The 18,774-nt window shown below is 43.4% G+C and overlaps 1 protein-coding gene across 1 annotated transcript in view; it reads left to right on the plus strand.

Moving 5' to 3' along the window:
• The window catches only part of GLT8D2 (glycosyltransferase 8 domain containing 2), a 40,095-nt gene extending 21,400 nt beyond the window's left edge, over positions 1-18,695 (plus strand). The window contains exons 4-10 of the mRNA XM_032346553.1: positions 3,748-3,919; positions 9,353-9,470; positions 10,607-10,691; positions 11,296-11,408; positions 13,446-13,612; positions 14,441-14,553; positions 18,093-18,695. Of these exons, the coding sequence (XP_032202444.1) occupies positions 3,748-3,919; positions 9,353-9,470; positions 10,607-10,691; positions 11,296-11,408; positions 13,446-13,612; positions 14,441-14,553; positions 18,093-18,265 (941 nt within the window). The 3' untranslated portion in view covers positions 18,266-18,695. The remainder of the gene's footprint in view (positions 1-3,747; positions 3,920-9,352; positions 9,471-10,606; positions 10,692-11,295; positions 11,409-13,445; positions 13,613-14,440; positions 14,554-18,092) is intronic.
• Positions 18,696-18,774: the final 79 nt, after the last annotated feature.

Genomic DNA, 18,774 nt, shown 5'->3' on the forward strand with positions numbered 1-18,774 from the left:
TGCCCCCTGAAGGCAGATTCTTAACTGACTGAGCCACCCAGGTGCCCCTGGAATTTTTTTCAGCAAGTGCATATTAGTATTTTTAATAGGCTTTATATATTGTCAGTTAAGCATCAGCCTTCGGCTCAGGTCATGATCCCAGAGCCCCAGGATCGGGTCCCACATTGGACTCCCTACTCAGTGGGGAGTCTGTTTCTCCTTCTCCCTCTGCTGCTCCCCCTGTTGTGCTCTCTTTTTCTTAAATAAATAAATAAATAAATAAATAAAATCTTTTAAAAAATAGACTTTATTTTTTTAAAAAAGAGCAGTTTTATGTTCATAGGAAAATTGAGTGGAAGGTACAGGGATTTCCCAAATAACTCCTGCCCCTACACACACAGACACACACGACACACACAGACACACACACACACACACACAGACACAGACACACACACACACACACACACACACACACAGCTTCCCCCATTATTAATATCCCCTGCCAGATGGTACATTAGTGACGACTGACGAACCTTCGCAGGCATGTAATTGACACCGACTGTCCACAGTTTATACCATTAAGGTTCACTCCTGGTGTTGTATATGGGCTGTGAGAAATGTGTAATGACTTTCCTCTACCATTCTAGAATACAGACTCCGTAACACTCCTCTGTGCTCCACCTACTCCATAGTAGCTTTTCTATTTTCAAAGACAATAATTCAAAGAACTAGTGTTATGAGTTAACGTCTAGAAGCCCTGTCAGGTCACATGCAGAAAAAAAGCATGGTGCCATTTTGTGTCTTCTCCTGATAATGACATTTGATGTACTCTTCTAATAATTTAGCTGGTGATTCACACCTGGCCCATCTGAGGTGAGGCAAGTTTACATGCTTGGCTAAAAAGACCCTAATTTGAAATGGGATTCAGAGACTTGGCGTTGGGAGAACAGACATTTCACTTTTTCTAGGAATGGGTGTGGTCTGATAAGAGAAGCTGTGAGAGCAGACTAGTCCAACGTAATACATTTCTAGTCCACATCGCCATTAGTACGGTGTTTTCTAGAGATTTTATGGGCACCAAGCAGCTAAATCTTTTGGTGGACTGGTTTAGGCACCCCCTGGCACAACAGATCCAAATACAGTAGATGGGTCCCCAAGAAGGTGTAATGATGACACATGAGTGAAGAATTTACCGTTGATAAATCTTCCCCCTCTTTCTCCAGTGAACCTTCATTCTTATTCTGTCCAGGGAAGACTTCTTGGCAGAGAGCAGTGTTTTTGGCTTAGGTTAGCTTCCAGCTCCTCTGACTGGCAGAGGCTGCTGAGAAGTGTGGCAGTGTGATGTGTCTGCAGCAGGGCTGTAAACTTGGTGTTTGACCTCTTGGGGTGGCCCTTTTTCCTGGGGACACCTTCTTCCTCCCTTATTCTGTTACCTAATTCAGCCTGGCTCTGCCCCAGCTTTCCAGCCCTTCTCTCTCTCTCTTTGCACCTAGAAGTAGCCCAGGAATCATTTCTCTAAAGCCTTGTTCTGTAAGAGCTGCACATCAATGCAGTGAAACCCAGCAAACTTTTATTAAGTGCTTCCTAGGTGCCAGACTCCACGGGGATAATATAATGAGCTCACAGTCTAGCAGGGGAGACAGACACATGAATAGATGTTTTGTGTGCAGTGGGGTGAGTGCTCAAAGAGAGGATTTAATAAATTCAGCCATCCATTCATGATCCCTCCAAAACGGATGGAGAATCTACCGTGTTCCAGGCACTGTGCTAGCTGCAAGTGAACAGACAGAGATGAACAAGATACTGTCCCAGCCCTCACGGAGCTCCCGGTGTAATGGGAAAGGAAAGACATGCAACCAAAAACATTGCAATGCAGCTACTAACTCCAGCCACAAACAAAGCCAAAGTGAGCACAGACAGGGGGTGAGCTAATTTGCTTAAGGAGCTGTTAAACCTTCTCAGAGGGTCTGATCTGGACTGATGGTGTCAGAGCTAGCCATGCAGGAAAGGATGGAAGGAGAGTTCCAGGCATCAGGAACAGTGTGTGCAAAGGCACTGCGGAAAGGGACAGCCTGCCTGGTGCAGTATTCCAGGGACCACAGGGCGTTTGGTTTTGCTGGGATAGTCCAAGCTAGGGAAGTGAGCAGGGGCTGGATCACAAGGCACCCTGTGTGCCAGGCAAAGGAAAGGTGGCTTTACCTTATGGGAACCACTGGAGGCTGGGAAGCAGGGAGGAAACATAGTTGGATTTGCGTGTGGGGCATTTCACTTCACTGCCAGCAGGTGGATTTGCCACATGATTGGGAAACCTCCCCAAGGTGAGAGTTGAGCCCAAAAGGAGTAATCCCTTAAGAAATATTTTTGTTGTTGTTTATGAAAGTAACCATGGTTACTTTAGAGAATTTGGAAAACATGAGAGATGCAAATAAGGAAATTAAAATCACTCATCATTCCATAAACAGATGTAGATCCTTTTGAAAATACATATGTCTGTGTATATCACATTGGGATCATACACTAGAGGAGATTCCTGTGGCAATTTTGTGCACCGAATACTAGAGAGAGTTTTGTATTATGAGCATTCTCTCACGTCAGTAAAGATACTGTGAAAACAGACTTATTCTCGTGGTGGATATGTCCGATGTAGTAGCCTGCTTGTGGAACAGATGTGGGAAGGGAACGGGCAGACTCTTCAATGTTCCTTAAGTTATACAAAGCACAGGTTCTGGTAGTTAGTATACTATATATTTGTTGGATTAAACACCAGCTAGACTACCCTGCTTCTGAGTGGTATTTTGCAAAAAGTATCTGTGAACAGAGAGCAAACTTTAAGTAAAACCCAGAAGGGCACCGGATAATGGATACTCTATATAAGGATAATGATTATCCTTCATCCTAGAAAATTGCATTGTGGTGCCAAAATGTGATGTTACAACACCAGTGTTTTATATCACAGCCACGGCTCCAAAGAACAATCAATTGTTCATCTTGTCCATTAGTCATGCTCTTTCATTTACCGCCTTTCTCTTGCCATCAACTTTTGAGACACTTGACTAGAGGGTGGATATGGGAAGGAAGATCACAAGCAGTAGATTTTATAGCAGCACAGGCAGGGTAAATATTCCAATTTAGGAAAGAGGCGAGGAGCTGAGGAACTGTTGAGTCAAAGGAGGCTTTCATTTCTTCCTGTATTTTTCAACTGTGTTTCTGTGTTAGGCTATCTGATTGGCTTCTGTCAGAGAGCTCCAAAACAATAGTGCCTGAAGCAAAACAGAAATTTATTTGCTCTCAGGTGAAAGTGTGATGTGTCTGTTCCATAGTGACCCAGATCAAGATTCCTTCTCTCTTAGGGTTTTGGTGTCCTCCATAGGTAACTTCCATCTGGTGGTCCAAGATGGCTGCCCAAAGTCCTGTCATCATATATCCCCATTCCAGACAATGGGAAGGGGAAAGGGAAGAGGGGAGGCCAGCACATTTCTTTCAAAGGCAAACCCAGTAGTCACCCACATACCTGCACTAACTGCCCGTTGGTCTGAACTTGATCACACAGACTTGCAAGGGAATCTGAGAAATAGATCCTTTGTGGTTGGCAATGTGCCAGGTAAAATTCCGACGTTCTAAGAGAAGAGGAGGCTGGGTGTTGGAGAACAGTCGGCAGTCTCTTCTACACTATGCTGTCTTCCCCCAGGAGTGTGGAACACAATTTAAACTGGCCCTACTTTGAAATTCCTTCATGTTCTAAGGCACTGATTTTGATGTGTCCAGATGATGACTCTGAGCCTCCTGAGGAAATGGAGGAGGAGATTCCTGTGGTGATTTGTGCCGCGGCAGGGAGAATGGGTGCCACCATGGCTGCCATCAACAGCATCTACAGCAACACTGACGCCAACATTCTCTTCTATGTCGTTGGACTCCGGAACACACTATCTCGAATCCGGTAATCTGTGCCCTATAGACTTTGGAGTTTTCTACTTTTTCATCTTTCTTAGCTTTCCTTAAATGGGTTTCCCTGTGTTTGGGGTTTGATAAATGTCATTTGAATTAATTTGAGATTTACTTAGGGACCTGATGAATGTGTTGCCTCGCTAGGGAAGTTACAGCAAAGCCTCATTAATCTGGTAGGGCAATGCATCATTCTGCCGAAATCAATTGTCTAATGAACTGAAGAATTGCATTCCTTAAGCAGGTTATGTGGAAGTCTTTCTTTCTCAAATGGTTTCTCTTTTCTCTGCTTTCTTAGCCTGGGAGGATATTAATATAATATTTCACTATGACCTGGATCATCACTAATTATAATTTTTGAACTGCTAAGCAATCTGTTTCCTATCATACAACACACTAAAAAAAAAAGTTGGAAATGGATTTAGAAGAAATAAACAGAAAATCAAATTTTAAAGTATTCTAAAAAATGCAGGCTTTGCTATGGAAAATGACTCTGTGAGCCCAAAAATCATAAGAAAAACATGGACAAATTTTACTGCTTAATATTTTAAAACATTATTAATTTATTGATTTACTTTTTTAAAAAAGAACCCAAGTGTTGGAATTAGTGACAAGAACTTTATTTATGTATTTATTTGCCCATTTTAAAGATTTTACTTATTTGAGAGAGAGAGCATGAGCCAGGGAAGTGGCGGGGGTGGGGTGGGAAACAGACTCCCCGCTGAGCAGGGAGCCCAACCTGGGCCTCAATCCCAGGACCCTGGGACCATGATCTGGGCTGAGGGCAGACACTTAAATGACTGAGCCACCCAGATACCTCTAAAAACTTTTTTTTTTTAAAGATTTTATTTATTTATTTGACAGAGAGAGATCACAAGTAGGCAGAGAGGCAGGCAGAGAGAGAGGAGGAAGCAGGCTCCCTGCTGAGCAGAGAGCCCGATGTGGGACTCGATCCCAGGACTCTGAGATCATGACCTGAGCCGAAGGCAGCGGCTTAACCCACTGAGCCACCCAGGCGCCCCACCTCTAAAAACTTTTAAAAGATGAAAAATACTGAAAGTGAAATTAATCTTACAATAAACTAGGCCCAATATTTTCAGCATGTATTATAGATGAAGGATTAATCTCCAAGGTATAAAAGGAATTCTTACAAAAAAATTTTTTAAACATACAAGCATCTAGTAGAAAAATGAGCACACAATACCAACGAACAATTCACAGAAGAAAAAACACAAGTGGTCAACAAACATGAAAAGGTATTCTGTATTACAGGGAAATGCAAATTAAAATGACGATGACATATAATTTTTCACACATTGAGATGGTTTAAATTAAATAGAACAAAGTCCAGTGCAAGAAAATGCATATGCTTATCCCCTAGTTAAACAATGTACACTTTGTAAACTGGTAACGTATTTTGAGAGGGCAATATGGCAACGTCTAATAAAATTGTGTATGCATTGAGCTGCTGTAGCCACTGTGGAAGACAGTATGGAGTTCTCAAAGTTAGAAGTGGAACTACCCTGCAATCCAGGAACTGCACTCCTGGGTATCACCTGTGAAATATAGAAACGCTAAATCAAAATGACACATGCACTCCTCCTTTTATAGCAGCCAAATCAAGGCAGCTGCCCAAGCGTCCATGGACAGATGAATGGATAAAGAAGAGGGGATGTGTGCATTCAGTGGAGTATTATACAGCCAGAAAAAAAGAATTAAATCTTGCCATTTGCAATGATGTGGATGGAGCTAGATTGTATTAGGCTAAGTGAAATAAGTCAGAGAAAGACAAATAACATATGGCTTCACTCATATGTGGAATGTAAGAAGAAAAATAAATGAGCGAAGCAAAAAAGAAAGAAAGAGAGAGACAAACCGAGAAACAGACTCTTAGCTATAGAGAACAAACTGCTGGGTCCCAGAGGGGAGGTGGGTCTGGGGAATGGGCAAACAGAATATGGGGATTCAGGAGTGCACTTGTGATAAGCACCAGGTGTTGTATGGAAGTGTTGAATCACTAGAGTGTACACCAGAAACTAATATTACACTTTAGGGTAACTACCTGGAATTTAAATTTTATAAAAAATGTTATATGCATGTATAGTTTGACTCACCATACCATTTCCACTGCTCAGAATCTGGCACAGAAATTCTAATATTATCAAAATATAGGTACAACAGTGTTAATTTCAACATTATATGAAATAGCAAAAAAAAAATTGCTCAGTGCTTAAATGTCCACCAATAGAAGAATATTGAAACAAACTATGGAGTATGACCAAGCTATTAGAAGAGAGAGAAGGCAATGTGGGTATACTGACAATGATCTATTGGCCAGGAGGAGACACACGTTGCAGTATATCTCATATGCTATGACCCATTCTACGAATGTCTTATCCATTCAGGCTGCTGGGACAGAATGTCCCAGACTGGGAGGCTTACAAAAATAGAAATGTATTTCTCACAGTTCTGGAGGTTGTGAAGTCCAAGATCTAGGCCCCCGCCAATTCCACTTCTGGGCCTGCTTCCTGGCTCATAGAGAGCTGCATTTTTGCTGCATTTTGCATTTGTCCTCCCGTGGAGGAAGGGTTAAGGGAGTTCTCTGGGTCTCTGTTGTAAGGGCGCTAATCCCACTCATGAGGGCCCCACCCTTCAGGACCTAAACACCTTCTGAAGACCACACCTCCAAATGCCCTCACGCTGAGGATTAGGTTTCAACATATGAATGGGGGGGGGCACAAACCAGTTAGTTTATAGCTTTAAAAATAAAAAACCAGGGGTACCTGGCTGGCTTAGTAGAGCATGAGACTTTTTTTTTTTTAAGATAATATTTATTTATTTGACAGAAATCACAAGTAGGCAGAGAGGCAGGCAGAGAGAGAGGAAGGGAAGCAGGCTCCCTGCTGAGCAGAGAGTCCAATGCGGGGCTCAATCTCAGGATCCTGGGTTCATGACCTGAGCTGAAGGCGGAGGCTTTAACCCACGGAGCCACCCAGGCACCCCTAGCACGTGACTCTTAATATCAGGGTTGTGAGTTTGAGCCTCACACTGGGTGTAGAGATTACTTAAAAATAAAATATTAAAAAAGGGGGTTGGTGCTTGGGTGGCTCAGTCAGTTAAGCATCTGCCTTGGGCTCAAGTCATGATCCCAGGTTCTGGGATCAGATGGCCCATGCTGGGCTCTCCGCTCAGTGGGGGCTGCTTCTCCTCCTCCCTCTGCCTGTCACTCTCCTGCTTGTGCTTTCTTTCTCTCTCTCTCTGCCAAATAAATAAATAAAATCTTTTTAAAAATTCTTAAAAGGAAACCCAACCCAAACTATAAATGTGTACATGTGCATATATGTGTTTCTGTAAAAAAAAAAAAAAAAAAGGGCCCCAAAGATCTCCATCTGTTAATAATGGCTATCTCTGGGGAGGATGGGGGGACTGGGGAGATCAGTGATGAAGGGAAGTTCGAGGTATTTCAGGTGTTATTTCTATTATTTGGAAAGAGAATAAGGGCACCTGGTGACTTGGTTAAGATCTGCGTTCAGCTCGGGTCATGATCCCAGCCCCACTGTGGGCTCCTTGCTGCCTCTCCCTCTCTCTCAGTCCAACCCCCCATTCCTGCTCTCTCACTTATTCTGTCCCTCAAATACATAAAATCTTAAAAAAAAAAAAAGGAAAAAAGAAAGCATTTATTTTTCTTAAGTTTATTTATCTTAGTAACCTCTACACCGAATGTGGGGCTTGAACTCATGACCCCAAGATCAAGATTTTCCAACCGAGTTAGCCAGGCTCCCTGAAAATGTATTTATGTATGATTTTTACAATTAGATTTTTAAGTCCTAGCACGAATCGGAGGTACTGAGATACGGAAAACACTCGCTCCTAATCTAAATGGTCCTTGGCTCCTGTGGGTTTTGAGGGTTTGTGTATACGTTTTAGATTTTCTGTCTCATATCGCACTTTTCTTATCATCTATTGTTGCATATTGTTCCCTTAGCCTGCTGTTAACAGTCGTGTAATTCTCAGTGGGTATGAAAACCAGATAACCAAACCCCAAAGCGTAGCGTGTGTAATATGTTCGGAGCAAGGGTTTGTACTCGAACAAAAGGCATGAACTCCAGGACTCTGAGCAGGCACTGCCTCCCAGCTTTTGTTGTGTAGCCCACTACCCCCGTTTTAAAGAATTAAAAACAAAACCTCCTCTTTTCGTTGAAGAACAACACAAAAACAGAATATTGCACAAATCTTGTGGGCAGCTTAGTGAGTCATCAGAAAGTAAACATACCCCCGTAACAACCACCACCCCAACGTGGTGTGGTCAGTCTTTGCCATTCCGACAGGTGTCTGGGCTATCTCTTTGTGGTTTACCTTGAGATCCCTTTATATCTAGGGAGTCTGAGCACTGTTTTTCCCACATTTCTTGGCCACTTAGAAGTTGCTTGAGTACTTGCCAGTTTTTCAGTTGGATTGTCTATCTTGTTGACATGACTTCTCCTCACCTCCAGATTTATTGAGATATAATTGACATATGGGGCGCCTGGGTGGCTCCGTGGGTTAAAGCCTCTGCCTTCGGCTCAGGTCATGATCCCAGGGTCCTGGGATCGAGCCCCGCATCAGGCTCTCTGCTCAACAGGGAGCCTGCTTCCCTTCCTCTCTCTCTGCCTGCCTCTCTGCCTACTTGTGATCTTGGTCTGCTAAATAAATAAAATCTTAAAAAAAAAAAAAGATATTTAATTGGCATAAAACATTGTGTAAATGACTGGTTTTATGGTTCAAATTTTGCAAATCTAAATGCAATTCAGAAGATCAACTCTTTTGTCGATTTTTGAGCAAAAACAAACGCTCCCATGTGTGACTTGAGTCACTGACAATTGTATTTTGAGAGAATTTCTACCAAGCATTGTATTATGAATTGGATAAAAGGTAGTCACACATTGTGTGAGACGGAGTGAACATGAGGGGAGAGGTTGGGGACAGGGAGGGGAGGCTCGGAGGCGGCGGCAGGTGGGGCACAGTGAGAGGCAGAGACAAAGAGACAAGGATAACTTCAAATCATCCTTGGAGTCCAAACAGCAGAGTGAGAATGACTTCCATCGAGTAGAAGATTCTGAATGTCCTGCTTCATAACTTGATAAATCCGCTAGCCCATGGCAGGAACATTTTTGTTCCTCCGGTTCCCTGTGGAGATTATGTGGATCTGGGGAGATATTTGATTATTTCTATTTTGCTTCATTTCCTTTGCAGAGGTGTGCGAATTAAAGTAAAAAAAGAGGAAAGATCTGAAGACTGAGGGAAAAAAAAATCAGAAGGATTTATAGACTAAACTCTACTAAAGTTATACACATTTTATTCTTAACTTTCTAAGGAGGCAACAGACAAACTGAGGAAAGGTTGGAGGTGTATACTAGAGCTTTCTTTTTTTTTTTTATCATCTCTTTAGAAAATGGATCGAACATTCTAAGCTAAGAGAAATAAACTTTAAAATCGTGGAATTCAACCCTATTGTCCTCAAAGGGAAGATTAGACCAGACTCATCGAGGCCCGAATTGCTCCAGCCTGTGAGTAGCAATTACGCATGTGCTGGGGACAGTCTTTGGTGAGACTCTTGCTCAGTGTGGAGCACCAGCCACTGGGATGTGGATGGAATATTTTTGAAGCAGTGTTAGATCTCCACCAAGCTCTGGTTACTTAAAATTTATAAGCTACCTGCTCCAGAAGAATTTAAGGTGGTTTACATAAATATAATGAAACTATTAAAGAAGAAATGAAGTGTAAGAAAATGTAGGATGCATTTATGTATGTGAATATGCTTGTAGGGGTGGGGGTGGGGGTTGGGGCCAAACTGTGAGGCCAGGAAAAAATATTCCCAACCCACAGGCTGTTGTGTGTACGGCAACTGAACATTAAATTCAGCCCAGGGTATCCCAGTGGCTAAGGAAAAACAGTAGCATGATAGATTATATACCTCACAGGTTCAGCTAAGATATTTTCAGGAGACACCCACTGTTTTCCCTGGCATTGGGAATCCTAAGGTATTTTACTGCAAGAGTTCTTACCAAAGGGACTCTTTCTTGCGTAAAGAGTGGTATTGATGGCAGATTCACAGAAAATGCAGCCAACTTCTACATGTAATTGTTATTGAAATCCATCCTCAAAAATGTAGTGAATTCTAAGCCCTTTGATGACCTGCTCTTTTCCCAATCCCTTATATTTTTTATTGGCGTGTGAGCTGAGATGGGATTTTGGATTAAATGGTGCAGCTACTAAAACTTCACGACTCCCACCCAAGCTCATGCTTGTCTGACTTTTTTTCTGGTCCACGGAGCTAAGAGGTTGAACTTGTGGCCGGGACGCCTCTGTGCCCCTGCCCATGCATGCGTGTGTGCATGTGCGTGAGACTGATTTAGTGGACAGCAGTCCAGTTACGAGTATAGAGGACAGCAGGCAATTTGTGGCCTGAAAGACCGGGAAGGAAGCCTCTGACTGCCGCTGTAGCCAGTCACAGAGGGGAAGTGTCCCGTCACTGTCTCCACAGCTGAGGGCTCACGTCTAGGAGGGCGCTGATCTGCCGGCTCAGGCTGTGGCCCCGGGCCCCTATCCCTGGCTGCTGAGGCATCTCTGTAGCCTGTTGGATTTTGCTCTGCACCTGGAGTTGAGCTGAGGCTTACCATCGCTTCTGTTGTTGTTTTAATAGCTGAACTTTGTTCGATTTTATCTCCCCCTGCTTATCCATCAACATGAGAAAGTCATCTATTTGGACGACGACATCATTGTACAAGGTATACTGCTGACGGCCAAGAACAAACAGGATCAGCTGATAAGTAGAATGAGTGACTTACCCCCTTCATTTTCCAAATAGCGAGGTGCTCAGTGATTCTGACTTGTGTACTCAAGTGGGGAGAATAAAGGGTTAGAAGTTTGGGGATAGTTTGAAGACAGGTGTGGAAATTCACTTCCCTGTAGTATCCAGCTGACCTGGGAGCTACTCTGTCCAAGTCAGCTGTCAATAACCTAGTCTTCCCTTTCTTTGCATCCCTAAAATGTAGGGTAATAAAGTCTCCCTGATGGCACTCTTGGAAGTGAGCTCGGTTTGGGTGTTTCAATGTTGCAATGTCTCCCATGTGCAAATAAGATGAGCACAGGTGTGCAAGCCACATGGCAACCGAAGTGAAGAAGTCGGCCCAGTGCCGGTCCGAGCTTACCATCCTGCCCCTTTCTGAACCGAGACAAGCGAGGTTATTAAGTCGATCTTCAGGCCACTTGAAATTGGGATCACATACTTTTCCTCGAGAGCAACATCGAGGCCTGCCTGATGTTCTAAGGCTCTATCTAGCTCTAAAACAAATGCTCTAATATTTTAACTCTTGGTGTTTCTAAATTCAGGTGATATCCAAGAACTCTACGACACCACCTTGGCCCTGGGCCACGCGGCAGCTTTCTCGGGGGACTGCGATTTGCCTTCCGCTCAGGACACGAACAGATTTGTGGGGCTACAGGTGGGCTCGCTGCTCCTGTCTCACCCCCCTGCTCTCCTCCCTTCCCTTCCCACAGCTCGTCATAATCTAACCTGCGAGAACCCTGCCCAGGAGGGGCCTGGGCTGCCCGGTCCACCCCAGCTCCCTGCATACCGAGGCTAGGTTAGGACGACGACCCTGCAAGTCCCGCTCTATTGGTCTGAAACACGGCAAGAACAGTACCTGCCTTGTTCTGTTTTTTTGGGAGCCACAATGGGATACCATGACGCCCAAGTTCTAGCCTGTCGTAATGCTCCAGAAGGGACCCTGGTTCTGTAGGTGGCCAGAACCACACTCTCTGTCTCTGTAGGTGGCCGGAACCACACTCTCTGTCCAAGACAGGGGGTTTCCTCTAAGAGGCTCCCTGCACTTTGGGTTCTAATTTCAGAGTAGTGATCACCACTCCCCCCCCCCCCCCATTTGCAATAGAGGAAAAATACCGATTCTCCTCAAGGTGAAAGATCTCTTTACCCTCGAAGAAATGAGGAAAGATGAACCTATATGGAATACTAAAGCCAAAAGGATGGCTTTTGGTGCTGTTAAGAATCAAATGCTGTTCTCCAAAAAAACATTCCAGGAAGTCATTTTTATGTGCGACAATAGAGATGTGACACACTTTGAGGCCTAGGCTTTCAGGCCACCCCTGACGTGATCAAAACCTCGGATCCATCACTTAGCTTGAAACCCTCAGCCAGTTACCTACCAATCGCCTTCTCCCTCCGTTGTCCAACAGAGGTGGGAAGAGTACTTCCCTAGTGGAGCGATTGTGAGAATTAAATTAGTTAATACATGGAAAGGGATTGGATGCAATTAATGAGGTAGTGTGTGCAAAGTTCCCAGAACCTACCTGACACCCAGAAAGTGCTCGAGTGTGTTTGTTAGTTCCGTGACCTTGAGCATCACACAGAGGAGAGTTAGGACAGCCCGTGCGCATGAAACAATGTGCCTTGCCTTGTGGCACATCCATTAGGCAACTCCCTATGTGCCTCACAATTTTAGGTACCAGTGATACAGCAAACAAATGAAAATTTCTGCCTTTGTGTAGCTTACATTTTAGTGGGAAGAGACAGTCAGTAAATGAAGTATTTAACAGAGGACCAGGGTGCAGGTCGAGCTGTATTGTAAATTGGGTGATCACGGAAGGCTCCTCTGAGGTGGTATCCCTGAGCCTGTACCTGAAAGTACTGAGGGAACCACCTCAGCAGATACTTAGAAGAAAAGCCTTCCAAGAAGAAGTGACAGTATGTTCAAAGGTCCTGAGGCAGAAGTGTATCTTTCTTGCATTGAAGGAACAAGGAGATCAGTGTGGCAGAGGAAAGCAGGTCGAGAAGAGTCGTTAGAAAGGTAAGGACAGTGGGGACAGATGGCACAGGGTGTGGCAGCCCATTTTAGGAACTCCGGCTTTTACTCTGAGATGGAAAGCCACCAGAGAGGCTTTGAGCAGATGAGGGACATAGAGACAGAGTGGAGTTGAAACTTGCGGAAACCCTGAGTGGTAATGACAGCCCAGACCAGGGAAGGTAGCTGTGTTGGCGGTGTGGTTTGGAAGACGAGACCAACAGGGCTTGCTGACAGATTTGGATGAAAAGTGAATGAGCAGGAGCCATGGAGATCCTAACGACCCTCAGTGTTTGGCCCAAGTACCTGGAAGAACAGAGCTGCCAGGAACCGAGGTGGGGCAGGTTATGAGGAAGCAGGTTTGGGACAGGACAGGGAGCTGTGTTTGGGTGTACGGGGAGCTGCTGTGTTAAGCCCCCAGGGGACAGCGTTGGCAGATGTGGCAGGAGCTGGGAGTCCAGAGGCAACAGGGCTGGCTCTGGAGACAGTATTTGGAGCCATGAGGCTGTCCCGGGAGTCAGTTCTAGAGACGGAGACAGGTGCTGGCAGTGAGGCTGGGGAAATGAGAAAACCAGCAGAGCCACTAGGAAGTGGCCGGTGACCTAGCACGGTGGTCTTAAGAAAATGATTACTTTCCAGAAATGAAAGATTCGGTCAAAAACATATGCTGTCCCTTTATAGAATACATACATGGGCTACCTGGACTACAGGAAGAAGACGATAAAAGACCTTGGCATAAGCCCCAGCACTTGCTCGTTCAATCCGGGTGTGATTGTGGCCAACATGACGGAATGGAAGCACCAGCGCATCACCAAACAACTGGAGAAGTGGATGCAAAAAAATGTGGAGTATGTGTAGACCCGTCTGCCACCTTCCATGCTTGGCAACACAATGGTTCAGTTAGTTTTCTAGGTGTAACTTGGGTTAGAAATAGTTCACGGACATCTTAGGTTTTCTTACAGAGGCACTGATGAGAAAGGATGGGGATGGGAGATGAGAATCTAATCACAGATGGTATGTCAGCGGAAGCAGGAGCCTGCAGAATCTCATTATGCAAACATTTTTCTCATGAATTAGTAATGTAATGTTAAGTCTTCTACCAGAAGCCTAGTGAACCTTCTCCACTGAAAATCATTTATTTCAGTTGAGGGGCTCCTCCTTATGTAGACTTGTTTTTAAGACTTATTTTATAAACTCAACTTTGTTTTTGAAGGTGGAATTTTTTTTAAATGCAGCATTTTTTATTATCGAAATTTTAAAAGAGAAAAAAAAAACCCTCTAACAAAACCACTATTAAACATGTCATTGTATTTCCTGTCCATCTTTTTTATCTGGATATTTAAAAATATCATCATAACCTTGAATTTGTAAGTAGGTCTTCTATATAATGTAGGATTGGAATTTGGTCTATTTTTGCCATTAAAAAAGGCTGAAAATTAAAATGGCAAAACGCTATGCTGTGAGTGTAGACGAATTAGATGGGAATTTGTGGTATTCTTACAATTTTGTGTAAGTCTGACAATTTTCAAAATAAAAAGTTGGGGGACAATGAAAAACTATCATCTTTCTATTATATAGCGGGAGATGGTCTTGCATCTTTCAAAATTAGAAGATGCTACTTTACCTGAGTCTGTGCGCCTCGAGGCCAAATGTTGCTTTTCTATTCCATTTCTTAGGGAAAATCTCTACAGCAGCTCCCTGGGAGGCGGGGTGGCCACGTCCCCAATGCTGATTGTGTTTCATGGGAAATACTCTGCAATCAACCCCCTGTGGCACATAAGGCACCTGGGTGAGTATTTTAGGGAGACAACACAGTACGCACATTATAGACCCGTGAGCCCCAAGGGCAGGAGAGTGCGCTGTAACATCAGCTTCCTCAGTTCAGATCCTCTAGGTGATCTTGGAGGTGATCCATTATTTAACCTTCTGTTGCTCAGATTCTACAACGGCCTGAGAGGTATGCTTCTAGGAATTCACGGGAAGCAATTAGATTCATGCTTAGGAGAGAGTATGTGCTCAGTAAACATCACCTATTGCTAAAATAGAACTTTCGCTGTCAGAACTTTTTCACTTGTCTTTATTGCCCTCTTGCAGTAGCCTGCAGTGGGCAAAACCAAACAAATTGGCATAATGATTTATGATGTATTTAGACGGCTCACAACTTCTCTTTTAAGAAGTTGTTTCCTGACTGTGTACCATGTGAGTCTTTTATTCATTCCTCACTGAGGGAGTGCAGGCTCTGTGATACGGACTGGAATCCCAACTTTGCTATGACCTATGTCGGGCAAATTATTCAATCTTTCTATGCCTTAGTTGTCCATTTATAAATGGATTCTAATAAAACCTTATAAAGTTTTTATAAGGAATAAATCACCTAATACTTGTAAATTGCTTAGCACAGAGCCTGATGCAGAAGACAGTCACATTCATTCAAACACATGCCACCATCCCTTAGCCCAAAGCACTGGGCCAGACCTGTTTAGAAATGGGAAAGATTTTGAATTTTAAAAAGGTAATGTGAGGGGCACCTGGGTGACTCCGTTGTTGTTAAGAGTCTGCCTTCAGCTCAGGTCATGATCCTAGGATCCTGGGACCGAGCCCCACATTGGGCTCTCTGCTCAGTGGGAAGCCTGTTTCTGTCTCTCCCACTCCCCCTGCTTGTGTTCCCTTTCTGTCCATAAAAAAAAAAAAAAAAAAAAAAAAAAAAAGTACTATGATGCATACATTCATGTTATGCAATACCCTGAGTGGGATCTAGGCTTTGCTACCAAAAAAGTTATTAAAAATTCTCGTTTTCAGACACTTGGGCGTTATTTTAGAATTGGAGACAAGGGCTTATGGATGTATATTTACTAAGTACCTTCTACATCGTCAAGGACTGAGCTAGGTTCTGGTGACAAAGGTGAATATTATTTCTAATTCTCAGAACCTGCAAGGTGGTATGTCCTTTACTCTTCCTTTCAAAAGAAGGGACACATGATTGCCTGGGTGGCTCAGCTGGCTGAGTGGCTGCCTTCAGTTCGGGTCATGATCTCAGGGTCCTGGGACGGAGGCCCACTTCACGCTCCCTGCTTGGCGGGGAACCTGCTTCTCCCCTTGCCCCGTCCCCTGCTTGTGCTCTCTCTCAAATGAAATCTTTAAAAAAAGAAAAAAATAAAAAGGGACACATAAAAGTATAGTAGCTGGGTTCCTGTTTCTTGATGATTCTATATAGATTTGCTTCTGCCTCATTACGAGAATCTTCCTCAACTTTCCTGAGCATCTGTATGCATACAGGAGCAACACAGGGAAGTTCAGGACATTAATGTTCCATCTGGTTTGATTTACAATAATGCAGGGTTCACTCTTAGGTCAAAAGTCAATGTTTCCCTGTAATGTACAGAAAATCCCATCAATGTTGTAGGTCTATAAAAAAGGTTGTGTAGGAATAGTTACGTGAAACTTAGATGAAAAGGTTAGAGCGTTCTATGAACTTGCAGAGTTTCAATCACATTTTATGAACTATCTAATTGGTAAGTAGAAAGGGGCAGAATCTTCCTAAGGGGAAAGGAATAATTTTTCTTTGTAGAACAGAGACTACATCTGTCCTGAAGGTTTTGGAATCAGGGAAGTCTGCAAAGTAAATCTACCCAGAAATCATTTGAAAAATGATTCTGGTTTCAGGTGTTTTGGAAGCAGAAAGCAATGTAACACTACTGGGTATTCAGTTTGGGTCTAAGCAGGTAGGCTTAAGATTTTAAAAATGTAGGACCTATATTTAGTTAAAGGCAAACTGCACGGGGCGCCTGGGTAGCTCAGTGGGTTAATGCCTCTGCCTTCCGCTCAGGTCATGATCCCAGGGTCCTGGGATCGAGCCTGCATGGGGCTCTCTGCTCAGCCAAGAGCCTGCTTCCTCCTCTCTCTCTGCCTGCCTCTCTGCTTACTTGTGATCTCTCTGTTAAATAAATAAAGAAAATCTTTAAAAAAAAAAAAAAAAAGAAAAAATAAAGGCAAACTGCAAGCCCACAGGGAGTCCTCAGATCATGGAGTGGACAGATGATGTCCCGCTGAGTGGAGACTCTAGGGTGCTTCTTCCCACATGAGTATTTCCTTTGTACAGTCTTTGGAAGTTGATAATTATTCCAGTTATGTTCCGGTAACTTGAAACACCTCTCTCCTCTTCTGTGACTGCCTTCACAGCTGGGTTTATGAATAGTAGGAAATGGGTTTTTGTTTTTTCTTTCTTGCATCATGTGTTAAGAGGGACTAGCACACAACCCCAGCTACTCACCCTCTCTTAAGGGATTTTAGTTTTAAAAAAAATATCAAACTCTCTTTCATAGAAAGGAAATTTAACACCATAGAGAATACTAAAAAAAAAAAAAAAAAAAAAAAAAAAAAAGATTACATTCGTAATGTACTTCTGGAAGAGATATTCTAAAAACAAGCTGAGCAACGGCAGTATGAGGGTAAACGCACCATCTCAAAGTGATTCCTTATGAGAGGAATAACATTCCAACGGGAGAGCTTTGTGTTAGAAAGTGCATCTTACTCTTCGCATCCCATCTGGTAAAAGCAAGATCATCATAGGAAGATGTTGGTTCTGGGGGAAAACGTGGAGAAAGGAGAACGCCTGTAAACTCTTGGTGGGAGGGAAACTGACACAAGTTCTCCTGGGGACAGCCCGGCAACCTCTTACCAAAAATGTAAGACACGCACCCTCAGTCTAGCGATTCCATCTACAAGAATATACCCAACGGATCTGGAGACATGTGCCAAATGTGCACACGAGCCTGTTCGGTGTTCACTCATGTCAGTGAAGGGACAGAGACAACCTGGAGAGTCTTAATAAGGAACTCAGTAAGTAAACAATTATAAACTAATAATTCTCTATCCATTCTACATGTGCTATACCACACACACACACACACACACACGTATACGGGTTAGAATGTTACTGGAAGGATTTCAGGAGAAACTCTTAACAGTGGTTATTTTGGAGGTTTAGGGTGCTAAATTCTTTTTTTTTTTTTTAAGATTTTATTTATTTATCGCGGTGGGGGGAGAGCAAGCACAGGCAGACAGAATGGCAGGCAGAGGCAGAGGGAGAAGCAGACTCCCTGCTGAGCAAGGAGCCCAATATGGGCCTCGATCCCAGGATGCTGGGATCATGACCTGAGCCGAAGGCAGCTGCTCAACCAACTGAGCCACCCAGGCGTCCCTAGGGTGCTAAATTCTTACATACTTTTTGATTTGCGTAGTTTTTTAAATAATGGACTTGTATTCAATTTTCAATATGAAAATTTTACTTTCTAACAAGCCTCTTATTTTCTTCTAAACACCATGAAGGCTGGAATCCAGATACCAGATATTCTGAGCACTTTCTACAGGAAGCAAAATTACTCCACTGGAATGGAAGACACAAACCTTGGGACTTCCCTAGTGTTCACAATGACTTATGGGAGAGCTGGTTTGTTCCTGACCCTGCAGGGATATTTAAACTCAATCACCGTAACAGCTGATATAATATGACATTTTAAGAATTTCCTACATAAAAATGTCGAGTTGTGCATTTGTAGCCCTATTTCATTGTTCATGAACAGCACCTTCGACACACATGATCTACGACGTAAACCACAAAGACTAATGTGTGCAAACGGTACCCTGGTCGTGCAGGCACGGACTCCTCCAGGACAGGGGCCGTTACGGAAATCGGGGTGACCTGTGTGCGCTGGCCTGCTGGGAGGAAATGAACCCGTTTCTGTTTCAGCAATTTGCTTACACTCTAAACAACAACTTGTATTCACAATTTTTAAAAATTTCTAAATGTGTTTTTTCATATGTAGGTATTTTTTTTTAAACAGGTTGCCAGTCTTGTCTTTTGTAAAACAATGTATTGCATTTAAAACATGAATGTCTGAGAAAATAAAATATTTGCAGATTTTCTAATGATTTTCAGTATATATGTTATTCTCTAAGTTAAACATAACACAGGGTCGACCAACCTCACGTGTAAAGGGGGAAAGAATAC

Source organism: Mustela erminea, chromosome 6, assembly GCF_009829155.1.
Source record: "Mustela erminea isolate mMusErm1 chromosome 6, mMusErm1.Pri, whole genome shotgun sequence".
In the NCBI taxonomy this organism is placed as follows: Eukaryota; Metazoa; Chordata; class Mammalia; order Carnivora; family Mustelidae; genus Mustela; species Mustela erminea.